Source organism: Lygodium microphyllum, chromosome 30 (genome assembly GCF_053477565.2).
Source record: "Lygodium microphyllum isolate KBCC chromosome 30, Lygodium_microphyllum_v1.1.10, whole genome shotgun sequence".
Taxonomy (NCBI): Eukaryota; Viridiplantae; Streptophyta; class Polypodiopsida; order Schizaeales; family Lygodiaceae; genus Lygodium; species Lygodium microphyllum.
The window spans coordinates 19,612,306-19,626,971 of record NC_141164.1 but is presented as its reverse complement, the minus strand read 5'-3'; the positions used below and the strand labels follow the sequence as shown (position 1 = coordinate 19,626,971).

At 41.7% G+C, this 14,666-nt stretch overlaps 1 protein-coding gene across 2 annotated transcripts; it reads left to right on the top strand.

Moving 5' to 3' along the window:
* Positions 1–4,631: 4,631 nt before the first annotated feature.
* On the top strand, positions 4,632–7,912 carry LOC148009603 (putative serine/threonine-protein kinase PBL23). 2 transcript variants are annotated; one of them, XM_087672662.1, is made up of 7 exons: positions 4,632–5,123; positions 5,733–5,977; positions 6,153–6,285; positions 6,496–6,754; positions 6,942–7,119; positions 7,266–7,355; positions 7,569–7,912. In XM_087672662.1, exons 1-7 carry the CDS (start codon positions 4,907–4,909, stop codon positions 7,767–7,769), a joined length of 1,323 nt encoding a protein of 440 aa, XP_087528788.1. In that variant the 5' UTR covers positions 4,632–4,906; the 3' UTR covers positions 7,770–7,912. The 2 variants fall into 2 exon arrangements, with proteins under 2 accessions (XP_087528788.1, XP_087528789.1); XM_087672663.1 differs by having other exon boundaries at positions 4,636–5,123; positions 6,942–7,074.
* The last annotated feature ends 6,754 nt before the right edge of the window (positions 7,913–14,666 follow it).

Here is a 14,666-nt window from a genome sequence, read left to right as displayed (position 1 = left end):
AGTGTATCCATGCAACTGTATCTGAACCCCAGTCTTATAAAATAGTCCATACTGCAATGTGGACTTCACATACCTGAGTATGCGTCTAGCTGCATCCAAATGTGGTTTCCTTGGAGCCTGCATAAACTGACTTACCAATCCAACAGCATAGCTCAAATCTGGCCTGGTAATAGTCATATAAATCAAACTTCCTACTATGCGTCTGTACATAGTAGGGTCTTCGAGAAGCTCACCTGCATCTGTGCTCAGCTTCACATTTTGCTCCAAAGGAACTGAAATAGGCTTACAGCCTGTCATCCCATATTTGGAAAGCATGTCCAATCCATACTGCCTCTGCAAGAGCTGTATCCCACTTGGTGATCTAATCACCTCAATGCCCAAGAAATAACGCAGCTCTCCCAAATCCTTCATCTCAAACTTATGCTTCAATAGCATTTTCACATGAAGGATATCTTCATCACTGTCACCTGTCATAATCAAATCATCAACATAAATGACAAGTAGCATAATACCTTTCTCTGTTTTTCTCACATAAAGTGAGAAATCTGCCTTGGAAATCTGAAAGCCAATAGTGACAAGATACTGTCCTATCTTGTCAGACCATGCTCTAGGTGCTTGCTTCAAGCCATACAAGGCTTTCTTCAACCTGCAAACAAACTCAGGATGAACAGCATGCACATAACCTGGTGGCTGCTCCATATAGACCTCTTCTTGCAAATCACCATGCAAGAAGGCATTCTTTACATCCATCTGATGTAAAGACCATCCCTTTGATGCAGCCATAGCAATGACTGCTCTTACAGTTGCCATCCTTGCAACTGGACTGAATGTTTCTTCATAGTCAATGCCATATGTTTGTGCATACCCCTTGACTACTAATCTTGCCTTGTATCTGTTCACAAAACCATCTGCATTGTGCTTCACCTTATAAACCCACTTACAGCCAATTGCATTCTTACCTTTAGGCAAAGGTACTAACTCCCATGTAGCATTTGCTTCCAAGGCATCCATTTCTTCATCCATGGCTTTCTCCCATTTTTCTTTTCCCATGGCTTGCTCAAAAGATGTGGGTTCTGGTTCCTGTATCACTTTGACCATATATGCATAGTGAATGGTTGTAAATCCATCATATTTCAGCCTATCCACAGGATACCTAGCTCTCGTAGACCTGCGCAAAGTAGGTTCACTCCCAGGTGCTCTCAAAACATCCCTGGTCTTCCTTACTCCAGGTGTAACAATAGAAGGAATACCCAACTCATCATCAATGCTCTGTTCTGAGCCACTGGATTCACCATCCACATAAGAGTGACCTGCATTCACATCAAACATGGACTGATCAACCTTCTCTTTTCCTTTTCGTGATACCTGCATACCACTATCTACATTACTTTGAGAAGATTCTCCTGATCTCAATCTGCCTGTCCATGGTGAAGAATGTGAACCACTACTAGAGGACGCCGGTCACCCTGGCGTATTATGAGTGGAGCTCGATATCTCAACATACATGTGCAAGAAGCTCGAAATGGAGCTCGAACAAGCGCTTGATGCCAAGCTGGAGCTGGAGTTGGAGCTAAAGTGGCTGATTGTGTGGCTGTCCAGAAAATAGGTGCAAATTTGCGTGGGGTTGCTACTGTTCCTGTTGGTCCACGTGGCAGATCTGGAGTGGTTGGAGGGCTCAAACATGAGCCAAAGGGGCCTGGGAACAAGCCTCTAGCAGCCCACAACCGGTGGCAAAGAGATATGAAGGTTGTAAGCTTCAATGGTGGCTGCCCTGTTTGCCTGGACATGTGGACTGAAATGAATATCTGAAATAATGAAGCAATACCTCAATATCAATGCCCTGATGGTGCCTCAATAGGCCGGGAAGAAGCTCAGGAAGTCAGGGAGTGACAGGAGCTCAAGAGAATGATCTATGGCTGTCGGGAAGGAGACCCAGTGCAAGTGGGGAGTCAATGGGAAGTTGAGAATGCCACGAGCCAAGCTCAAGAGTCGGAAAGCCGTGCTTTGATACTAGTTGAAAGGTGATAAGGATCGAAGCTTGCACTCGAGACTTATGGCGGGAGAGCAAGAGCAAGAAAGAAAGAGATAAGAAATGGGAACTCCAACAGTCACAATGTGTGACTGGGCCTCCCTTTATTCAAACTGTCACTAAAAGAATAAAGAATAAAGTGACGGTGACGGGACGGGTGCCCACCACCTGCAGTGTGCAGTGGCGGTGACTATCAGTGTAGTAATACACGAGCGGCTAGGCGGAGGCACCTTTACCCCCAACATCTCTCTCTTCTTATTTTAATTAAAAAAGTTTCTATTTTTTCTATTTTTTTCTTTTTTCTTTCTTTTAAATTTTATCTTTCATTTCTCTATAATTCTCTCTCTATGTTAAAATTATTTCCCTATAATTCTCTCTCTATAATTCTTATTCTAATTTTCTTATCCTTGTCTCTCTCGTCCCCTCTCTCCTCTCTTTTCCTTTTTTCTTTTCTTCTCTCTCTCTCTCTCTCTCTCTCTCTCTCTCTCTTAAACTTTATATTTTTTCTCTCTATAATTCTCTCATTGTTTTCAAATTCTTTCTCTTTTTCTTCTTATTTTTTCTCTCTCATTTTCTTATCTCTCCCTCTCTCCTCTCTCCTCTCTTTTCTTTTTTTCTTTTTCTCTCTCTCTCTCTTAAATTTTATATTTTCTCTCTCTGTTTTCCCTCTCTCTGTCCCTCTGTCCCTTCTTTTTTTGGCTATTTCTCTCTCTCTCTCCTTATTTTAATTAAACAAAATGTTCACATTAAAAAGTTTAATCTGAGAGAGAGAGAGAGAGAGAGAGAGAGAGAGAGAGAGAGAGAGAGAGAGAGAGAGAGAGAGAGAGAGAGAACCTAGGCCCTATGCATGAGAGGGAGGGGAGGGGGAGAATAAATTTTTTTAATTAAAAAAAGACTATTCTCTTTCCTCTTTTTCTTCATTCTCTCTCCGTCTTCTTCTTTTTATCATTCTTCTTCTCCTCTCTCTCTCTCTCTCTCTCTCTCTTTCTCTTTTTCTCTTTTATTCTATATTCTCAAAGTGTGTGAAAAACTATGTTCCAAAAACTTTAAATTAAAAAAAACTTTTAAAATGTTTAATCAAAGAAAATTTTAAATTAAAAAGTTTAATCTAATTGAAAGAGAGAGAGAGAACTTAGGCCCTATACATGAGAGAGAGAGAGAGGGGGGGAAGGGGGAAGAATTTAATTAAAAAGGGGATGGGGAAAAGAAAGAGAGAGATTATAACTGAGAGAGAGGGGAAGGGATTTTAATTTAAAAAATGAAAGTGGGGGGGGAAGGCTTTAATGAAAAAAGGGAAGGGGAAGAGAAAACGAGATATTGCACGTGAGAAAGAGAGGAGGGGAGGGGGTTTTGATTGAAAAAGGGAGGTTTGGAAAAGGGGGTAGGTTCGAGAAGCCCTCTGGAGGTTCGGGGCTTTCCAAAGCTATAGCTAAAATAATATAGTAGTAAGATTTTATCCTTCTTCTTCTTCTTCTCTCTCTCTTTCTCTCTTTCTCTTTTATTCTATATTCTCAAAGTGTGTGAAAAACTATGCTCCAAAAACTTTAAATTAAAAAAACTTTTAAAATGTTTAATCAAAGAAAAGTTTAAATTAAAAAATTTAATCTAATTGAGAGAGAGAGAGAGAGAGAGAGAGAGAGAGAGAGAGAGAGAGAGAAAGAGAGAGACTTTTGATTTAAAAAGACGTTTGATTTAATTAAAAAGGAGAGAGAGAGAGAGAGAGAGAGAGAGAGAGAGAGAGAGAGAGAGAGAGAGAGAGACTTTTGATTTAAAAAGACGCTTGATTTAATTAAAAAGGAGAGAGAGAGAGAGACTTTTGATTTAAAAAGACGTTTGATTTAATTAAAAAGGAGAGAGAGAGAGAGAGAGAGAGAGTGAGAGAGAGAGAGAGAGAGAGAGAGAGAGAGAGAGAGAACCTAGGCTACACATGAGAGAGAGAGGAGGGGGAAGGGGGAAGAATTTAATTAAAAAGGGGATGGGGAAAAGAAAGAGAGAGATTATAACTGAGAGAGAGGGGAATGGATTTTAATTTAAAAAAGGAAAGTGGGGAGGAAGGATTTAATGAAAAAAGAGAAGGGGAAGAGAAAACTAGATATTGCACGGCAGAACGAGAGGGGGGGAGGGGGTTTTGATTGAAAAAGGGAGGTTTGGAAAAGGGGGTAGGTTCGAGAAACCCTCTGGAGGTTCGGGGCTTTCCAAACCTATAGCTAAAATAATATAGTAGTAAGTAAGATATTGTAGTAAGATTTCCCCATGGTTTTTGGAGACACCCCAATTATGAACGGCAGGAGAAACATGACACGTCATAAAGTGATTCGACTGAGTACATATTTTCCCCCTTGCGGTTCAAAAGCTCAAAAGTCGGCGAGTAAAACCCATCCGAGCCACTCTGGGTATCGGATGCTTAACCTTCCTTGACCATGCAGCACACCTGTAACTGAACCAAGGGGGCTGCCGCTTCGGGGTTGTGCAAACCGAACCCCCTTCGGACCCTAATATGATATGTAAACGTTTGATAAAAATTTCGAATTAATGGGATAATCTTTAAAAGTTTTGAATGAGTATTTTTTACGAGTAAAAGTTTGTCTTATCAAAGCCCGCCCAACCGAGTTGGGCTGGAGCCTTCTTATTGCACAGCCTCCAATGCGCCATCTCTCTCTCTCTCTCTCTCTCTCTCTGCGTCCCCCCGCCCCAAGCTTCTTCTGCAATTGTTATATACTCTACTTATGTTATGGCCGCGTCTCATACTGCCGGAGGCTCTTGCTGCATTCAGAAACTGACATGAAAATTAAGCATTAGAAGGAGAGGAATCAGGTCTCTTCTTCTTCTTCGTGGGGGGAGAGGGAGAAACTTGAAGAAGAAGAAGGAGTTGCTTCCATGGCTCGCACAATAGCAGCAGCAGCAGAGGAGACGATTGATGGCGAGAAAAGAGGAGGAAGTGGCAATGTGGCCATCGCTGTCCTGGCTGTCATCGCCGCTCTTGCCGTGCTTGCCTTGCTCCTCGCCTTCCTTTACTACCTCTATATGCGCCATAGAGTCATGCAATCAAAGAAGAGGAAGAAGAAGAAGAAGAAGAAGGAAAAGAGCAATGACAGTAAGTCCTATGCAGCTTTCATTTCTTCACTTCTGCAATTTGTTTGTGCTTTCTTCTCTGTGATGAAGTGTGCTTCCATGCTTAAGCAGAATCTCTACTTTTTTTTTTCCTTTTTTCACTAAGGGGCAGTCTTGATCGCATGTGTCATGTATATATAACACTGATAAAGAGAACCTCACTGGCCAGTCATTGAAAACCATTGCATTTGAATCGAATCAGCACGTGCATCCATTTGTTGACAAATATAATAATACACCGATGGTCTAAACAGATGTGTGCTACATGCATTCATGCCTTGTGAAGGTTCTACAGTACGTGCAACATGCTTAATGTATGTGTATTCATGCCTTGTGAATTTAGAAAGACACATAACACCATGCTAAGTTGTACATTAATTTGGATCCATAGATGCTAGCCATGTTAAGAAACAAAATTTTACAGTGTTGCACTACAGTAAATTTGAAGTTTGCCATACTTAAATCCAGAAAGGTTTGTATGTTCTCACACTTCTCCCTTCATCGTTAAATTTATGCAGTCTATGAACTTCACACACTGTATATGATAGAGCATCTAGATAATGTGTTTATTTAATTGACCTCATATTTGCAGGGCTGACAAGTGAGGACTTGGCTCCTCCTGCTTCCAAGGCCATTACTACACTAGAACTGTCAGCAGTCCACGTGTTCACTTACAAGCAGCTGCAAACTGCCACAGATGGTTTTAATCAAGCAAACATGATTGGACATGGTGGGTTTGGATCAGTGTACAAAGGGATATTGACAGATGGAAAGATAGTTGCTATTAAGCAGCTTGACCAATCCAGCAAACAAGGAGAGCTTGAGTTTCGAGTAGAGGTTAACATTATTTTCATCCAAGATCATTCAGACTAGGTTTCTTTTTTGATCTATAAATTGGTATTTTGACTCATTAACTGTCATGATTCTTTACTGCACCATTTCACACTGTCAGCTGCATAAACTCCCCCTAATTGCTTGACTCATTACTGATTACCCTCAACTTGAATTGCAGGTTGACATGCTTAGCAAGCTCCACTCTCCCTACTTGCTGGGATTGATAGGATACTGTGCTGATCAGGATCATAGACTACTTGTTTATGATTACATGCACAATGGCAGTCTACAGGAACATCTTTACAGTAAAGGTTTGTTTCCATTGCTTGTTCACTGGCTTAGGATTTACCGTGCTTTAGTCTACCAATGTCTCTTGATGATTATTAGCTGGTTCATACACTCAGATTTGGACCTCATGTTATAAACATGCAACAGTGTTCATATAACAGAAATTCTTCACTGATTCAGACCATAACTTATTAGGAACTATCCAGTTTTATTGATTCGTTTCTTTAAAACAGGAGTTTCAGGCAGCCCCCCATTCTTGGATTGGGACACTAGAATGAGAGTGGCATTGGATTCTGCCAGAGGTCTTGAATATCTTCATGAAACTGTGAGCCCTCCTGTTATACACAGAGACTTCAAGAGTAGCAACATACTTTTAGATGAGAATTTCAATGCAAAGGTATCCGACTTTGGCCTAGCCAAACTTGGGTCTGATAAAGTTGGGGGTCTAGTATCAACACGGGTGTTGGGAACACACGGATATGTGGCTCCAGAGTATGCTTCTGGCTCAATTCTACAATGGTGTATAACAGTGTGCTCTGAAATTATTTTAGCTCTGTTTAGATCAATAATAATAACAGCATTGCTCTTGCACTCTAATTAGATCTGTGAAGTTTAGACTAGTTAATGACCCAGAAGAATAACACAAGGTGTTGCTAACACTTGTTCAGTTGAGGCACAGGTATGCTATGACAGGGCATTTAACAACAAAATCAGATGTCTACAGCTATGGAGTGGTGTTGCTTGAGTTGTTGACAGGCCGTGTCCCTGTAGATATGAGAAGGCCATCTGGGCAGGGAGTTCTTGTATCATGGGTAAAAAAACATTTGTCCACTGGCCTCCATGAGCAAGCTGTTAGAGTTAGGAATTCATGTCCTTTTGCTATTTCTAGGCTCACAAAATTTAAGCATTCATCTGCTTGTACTTAGCATGTTGATCTCTCTTGTTTATGCCCAAGTTGTCCATTTACACTGCTGCTTTCTGTACTTTTTACAATTTAATTCAGGCTCTACCACGTTTGACTGATCGAAAGAAGCTTGCTGATATGGTGGATCCTGTCTTGGAAGGGCAGTATGCAATGAAAGAACTGATACAGGTGATGATAATGAGCGAAAGAATATGCGTAGATCTTGGTGGCTCTCAGCTTTGCCCTAATATGAGAAAGCCAAGTTTAAAATAGTTTGGGCTTTACTATAGAGCTTGAAGTAGTGCAATATGTTTTTGTGCACATTATACAGGACAGTACTATCTGTAACATGTATGTGCTTATTTGCTGGTGCTTATTTGCTTTTGCTATATGCTGCCACAGGTGGCTGCCATAGCTGCAATGTGTGTACAGCCTGAGGCAGATTACCGACCACTAATGACGGATGTTGTGCAGTCATTGATTCCTCTTGTGAAGCATAACAAGACAGGATCAAAGGTGGTTTCCACTGCAGACTGCCAGCATCAACTGGTGACTGTTAATTCCTCCTCTGTGGATAGTGGCAGCAGTGGTAGCAGGCAATAGCTGATGATGCTATGGAGCTTGTTTAGTGAATTGGCTGTTGGGGCAGTGGCCTACTGATGAAGGCAAGATATCAACCCAGCTATGTATGTATGTATGTATGTATGTATGTATGTATGCAGCTTCTATGAGCTTGGCTGGTAAGTGTTCAAATGCCATGCCTGCAAACTATAAGGTGGATATCTGCAAACTCTAAGGTGGATGGATGCCTGCAAATTGTAAGAAGTGAGAGGTTAGACCAGAAAAGTAGATGCAGGATTGTCAAGTTTTGGCCTTCATTCTATCACCAATTGGGGTAATGCCTTCCGAACTGCACAGTTCATGGTCTCACCTTTCTTGTAAACAGCAAGAGATGTATGGAAGCTTGGCTCTCAATGCTTCAAGTTGGAGTGACACCTTGAAACTTGAAAAATATGCTAAGTATTGCTTTGAGCAGCTATGAAGTTGGTGATGGTTGGTATTTTTTGGTACTGCCTCATGATAGACTATGGAGCAGCACGCATGTTAAGAACTCTTTTTCAATACCTACAAGTGGCAGGATACATGTGCACTAATAACGAGCAAAATAGATGGGGGAAAGGATGAAGCAAAAATGAACTAGGAATGTAGAAAAAGGGAGGGTGGCTAGATAGTCCACAAAATTATTCAAAAACATAGGTGGCAATCAAGCCAAATGCTGTTGAATGTGGAACATATCTAGGATATATGACCCACCAGCCTTGACAACAAGACTAGTACAGTTCTCTCATGCTCGGCTCATGAAAAGTACAGTTGTGGAAAAGGACAAGTGGTATGGAGCAATGGTAAGGGCATTGGAGTGAGGTCTCCAAATACTAACCCCATTGACATGTTGCAACCTTGGGGAGTTTAGTGAATGTAAATATGTACAAACAATATGGTGGAGCAAGCTGGTGTCAAAATGGTGTAATTTGGGTTGGATATCAATTGAGAATGTATTGTTTGGCACCATCCTACTCCATCATGCTGTCCCATTTTGCTCCACCATATTGTTTGTGCATATTTGCATCCATGGATACTCTCCATGCTTGCCACAAGTCAACAATAGTACCAGCTACTCTTGAGGGCCGTGGTGTTGAGATTGGCTTTGGGGGCCGGGCCACCTTAGAATGCCTTGCACATTGCTCTACACCATGTTCCCTTTTAGTTGTATGGGTTGAGTCAGAGGGTTATTTGTTGACCTTGTTATGGGGTTTGGTGGAGCTATATATCTTGGACATGTTCCACACTCAGCAGCATTAAGCTTGAATGCTGCACATGTTTTCAAGTACTTTGTTTGGACGGTTGGCCACCCTTCTGCCTTTGTTTATATAGCTTGTTCGTTTTGCCTAATCCTTTGTCCCCTGTATGTCGCTGCCCATGGCCATTGTGTACAGAAACGTACGTCAATGTAAAATGCTTGGGAAATCCTTACATTCCTTATGGAAACATGTTAATTTTGTTTTTATTATGCCTTTGTGACTTAATAACCAATATTATTATAGGGGCACTATTGATTTTAAATTTGCGATTAGCATGATCTTGTCATATAAAGGCTAAAATCTAAGCATTGTTGAAGCACCCATACAAGCATATTTAATGGTAACCAGCATTGGAACACATCAGTACCCACTTGGTACGGTTGCTATGCATTAGTTTTGTTGAATGCGATGCTCTTGGGTGTTGTGATGGCCATTGTCCAAGCTACTCTAGGTAACAAGAAAATGTAGTGAACAATAGAGCTATTACGCTCGGATGTTCTTCTCCTTGATTGGTGGTTTTCCTCCTTATGTGGTACCTCCTTAGATAGATGCACATATCATTCATATACTTGTGTTAGCGTGTGTAAGGTTCTTTAGGATGCACCCGCCCTCGCATTCTTTGAGGAAGATTGATCACAACAGACTGCTCCTATTCCTTGAGGGAAGATGGATAAGGGCCTGTAGTCGAGGACCCGTAGGGATCGGCTTGGGAGGACACATACGGGCCACTGCCCAGCGGCAGCCAGGTTGTACTCGGCATGGTCGTGTGTCTTGTGGAGGTGATGATGGGATGGCCGGAACTCGGAGAACTCCGATGCATGGCGATGCGGGACAGGGCCTTCATCGGCATATCCAAAGCGAAGTGGGCGAGGAGCGAAGCCGTCGTCGCCTTCTTCTTTGAATCCGTAGCCTTCCTCATCTCGGGGCAGGGGAGGAGGCCAGGTGTGGTGGAACCGATGGGGATCGTGGTCCTCTGAGTCGTAGTCTCCTCTGTAGGGCTCCAGGGCGTGATTTTTTGGGGGGCTAGTATAGATGGTTGGTTCCATTAATCAATGTCAAACAAATTTCTATTTGTAAATGCTTAGAAAAGTTTGCATTTATTAGAAGATAAATTTACCAATGAAACTTTCGACTTAGAAATTTTGTATAATCAGTTTTATATTAAATGATAATTGGTGCATATTTATTTCGCACTAGTGATATCTTTTAATGGCTTGCAATTTTGTATAATAGTTGGAACAACATTACTAATATGTGATCTCATTGAAAATAAATTTATATATGTAAATATGTAAATGCTAACTTAAAAATACTGTTTATATTAATAAAATTTTATTAATGAGGCTTTAAAGTCCAAAATTTTGTATAATTAGTTTTGTTCTAATTGAATAATGATGCTTATATATTTTGGATGTGAATAGATTGGTGCCTTGGGGGATGTGGGATGTAGTGATCGAACTCACTCACTTATTGAATGCAATCCACATAATGCAATATGCCACAACCTTGTTGGTTGCCTATACGTCTAGTACTAGTGATATCTTTGCATGTATCTTATACTAGGAAGGTACATCATGTAGTTGTGATATGAGCATTGATATAGGGTATGCATTTAATTGCTTAAGGATCGATTTACTATTGTGATTTGAGATTTATTGACCTATAATGGTTAATATGAAGTTGAATATTGATTGGTTCGTAAGATGCATATTTGGTGTGAATACACGAGGGAGGTGATGGAACTACACATTTAAACTAGTAGGCAAGAGAGAGTAGTTATGGTTATAGGCGTCCTTGTTAACATCACGTCCTACTCCATGTCATGTATGATGCTACATTGTGTTGTGTACTCCATGCTTAATGGGGTTAGAATTGCGAGGTTTTTACATAAATGTCATTACTTTATATAAATGTTAGACACTTACATTGTAAATATTATGTACTTTGTGTATGTATGTGTGTGCATGCACTCATGTTTATTAGCTTGAATATCACTAATCCAAGAAGCATATACTAAGTATTTACAATGGAAGATAATGTCATAGACGATCTAGGGATCCTTGTGTGCAGTTAACCCTTAGACGTAAGTTGGAAAATTGAAAAAACCTAAAGCAAAATAAAAAAGAAGGTTAAGGCAAAAGTGAAACGGGAGACAAAGGCGTGCTAGGAGAAATATGGAAACACAAGAAGTGTAAATAAGTCTTGAATTAAGGAGAAAGGCGCACAAGAAAAAGTGCAAGTCCATGCTTTTGTAAAAGAACGTAGGGCGCATAACGATTTATTTTAAGAGTGTCAGGCTCTCACCTGTGCAAATTGTAAAGATAGATGAACGGTAGGAAGGAAGCTAGGAAGATAGGAGGACAATGGAAAAAATGGCCTAGGCTATGGTCGCATGTAAAAAGGAGATGACCGTCCAAATGGGATTTAGGGCTTTGTATATAAAGTTCAAAAGATGAATGACAAACTCATTCTTGTGTGTGGCCAAAAGTAGCTCTTTTTTTTTTCTTATTCTTATTCTTTTTGTTCTTGTTTGCTTGAGCTTGTGCTTGAGAGAGAGTGTGTGAGGGTGAGGGATTGTGGTGGAGAAGCTCTTTATTTTCTCCTCTCTTATTCTCTTTTTTCTTTTCTCGTCTTGCTCGCCACGATGGAGCTTGAGGATAGAGCTTGCTTGAAGCTTATACTTGGATCGTGGAGCTACCAGAGTGCTCGAGAGAAGAGGCAACTCGATTGGATGTGGAGGTAAGCTTACTACACTTGTAGAGATGGATAGCATATCGGCTATGTGAGAGGTAGCTATTAGTGCTCGGCTTGGAACACTTAAAACAATAAGCGGTTTGTGGGTCTTGGTGGTTGATTGTCTCAACATTTTGGTTTTGTTGTTGTCGGGACTAACGGATTCAAGCCTTGAGTACTTGCGTGCTTCAAATCGAGCATTGAAGTAGGGTTTTCTTCGAACCGGTGCTTGAGGTAGATAGGTAGGAAGTGAGGGAATTTAAAGAGGTATTCGATCTCCTTAGTAAGTAGGTTTTTGGTTTTTCAGATTTGGAAAAGCAGGTTGGAGTAGTGTAGATGTTCTCTTTATGATTTCTATTTACATTTAGGTAGGATATGAGTAAAACAATGTGAGCACATAGCAAGGTTTTTGCTGTTGTATAACAAGTTGAAAAGAAGGGTAAAAAATGAAATTGTGGGTTAAATGTTGGTGAGAGGAGCAAGTCTAAGGTGAATGTAGACTTGGGCAAGGCAATAAGAGGCCAGTAGTGGCAAGGAAGATTTTATTTTGCATTTAAAAGGTTAAGGAGAGAGAGAGAGAGAGAGAGAGAGAGAGAGAGAGAGAGAGAGAGAGAGAGAGAGAGAGAGAGAGAGAGAGAGAGAGAGAGAGAGCTTGCCGGTCCAGGCCTACATCAGATCGATCAGAGTGTATCAGGACTTTTAGTGAGATTCAGGTATGGAATGCCCTTGGCACACACTCCCTCTTGATTCCTAGAAGTTTTGGTAGCCACTAGCGATATTTATCTTTAGATTTTCGGGCAAATAAGTGATCGATACGCGTTTCTATCAACAAAATCGAATGCCCCCCACAGTGTTCGATTCCCAGAGTCGGACCAAGCGACCTGTCCAATTTCCAAAGTTAGACCACTCGGACAATCCTACCTGATCCGATCTAATGCCCTGTTCGATTTTGAAAATCGAACAACCCATAATCGGACACAACCTGTTTGATCGGATGCTTGACCCATTCGATCGTGAAGCTCGGATCATAGAATTGGACCAACAGCCTTGTCCGATCAGACATACCCGCTTCGATTTTCAAAATCAGACCATTCTAGAATCGGACACTTGTCAAATTGGATGTTCGATTCCCAAAATCGGACGCACGAAAATCGGACAAATTGTTTGATCGAATACCTAACCGTACAATCAGACAACCTTCCCCAATTGAACCGCCCGTCTAGTTGGACACCCTATTTGTGTAGTCGGACGCGCACAACAATTGGATCACTCTATAGTCGGACCAACCATAGGATTTAGATCCAACTACCAATTGGGCCACCCTTTGGAATCGGACCAGCCCAGTCGGGACCATCTAACTCTGAGAGTTGGACCACCCAGAATCAGATGCACAAAAATTAGACCAACCGTTCAATTGGATACCCAACCGTCCAATCGGACAACCTTTTCCAATTGAACCGCTCATCCAGTCAGACATCCCATTTGTCCAGTCGGATGCCACAACAATCGGATTACTCTATAGTCAGACCAACCATAGGACTCGGACCCAACTACCAATCGGACCACCCAGAATCGGACAGTCCGATTCTGGGAATTGGATCAACAAACTAGAATAAGAAAATGCAGATCTAAGACCAGTTCCACGGCTCAAGTCCAACCATGATCGAAAGCAAAACACCCTTGGAAACCCACCCCTGCTCACCAAAGTCAGTAACTAGAGGAAACTGTGACTGTACGGCCTAAAGGTAAACTTTGAATCCCGATCGCATAGCCAACTAGACGTGTAGCCCAAAGGTTGGGCTCTAGACTGTAACCCAGTCTTAATAGAACTTAGAGGGAGCAACATGGACCTTGGACAATCCTTAGGAGCGACCAGAGACCACACTTAGAGTTATATTAGGTCGTAGACAAGAAGGGGTAGTAACTAGAATTGCATAATCATTTTGCAGGTGCACCCCACACATTGATTTCTTCCACATAAGTGCATTGGAAAAGGACAGAAAGCCTGATTTTGCACCATGCACAATAGAGCACCCATCACTGAATGTACATAAGTTGAGGATTGTTTTCGATAACAAGGAATACATGTAAACTTAATAACTCGAAGGAACCCATTAGGAGGAGATCCCAAAGCATAGTTAGGTGCATCAGAGCCCCATTAATAGGACCTGTGAAGATGGCAGGGGGACTGGAAGGACAATAAGATTGAGGGAAAAGCGCTACCAGAGTTGCTCGGATTGATCGACAACCTTGTGGAGTAGGAAGGAGGAATGATGTCAAGAGCAAATGTAGACCAAAAAGATGATCAGCTGGACTTGGGTGAATTCCAAGTTGCGGTCCAAGACATGGTCAATGAATATGGCATGCTGAACAGAACAATAATCCATGGTAGGCTAGCAGAGGAGGTAGTGGCAAGCCTAGAGAAAGAAAGGAAAGCGATTAGGAAAGTGTTGCAGGGCATGGCGACCTACAACCGTGCGCAGAGAGCTAGGAAGCTGTAGCAGGACGTAGATGTGCACGAAGCTTGACAAGTGCTAGCCTTAGACAGTAAAAGCAAGGCGGGACTAAACGTGGAGACAGAGAGCGTGCTAGAGGCAAACCTCATGTTGAGCGAGTTTGTGACCAAGTGGCTCATGGACAATATGACTGCCGAACAGAGTGTAGCAACACTAGCAACCTCTCTACTCTTAGGCCTAGGAATTACTCAGGGGGTGAAGAGCCTAGGAATTACGTCACTCATGTGCGCAACCTCTTCAAGAGAATCCCCACGAGTGAACTACTCTCAGGCCTAGGAATTACTCAGGGGGTGAAGAGCCTAGGAACTACGTCACTCATGTGCGCAGCCTCTTCAGGAGAATCCCCATGAGTGAGCTATAGAGCAGTCTCACCGTGTTCATAAATAGAATAT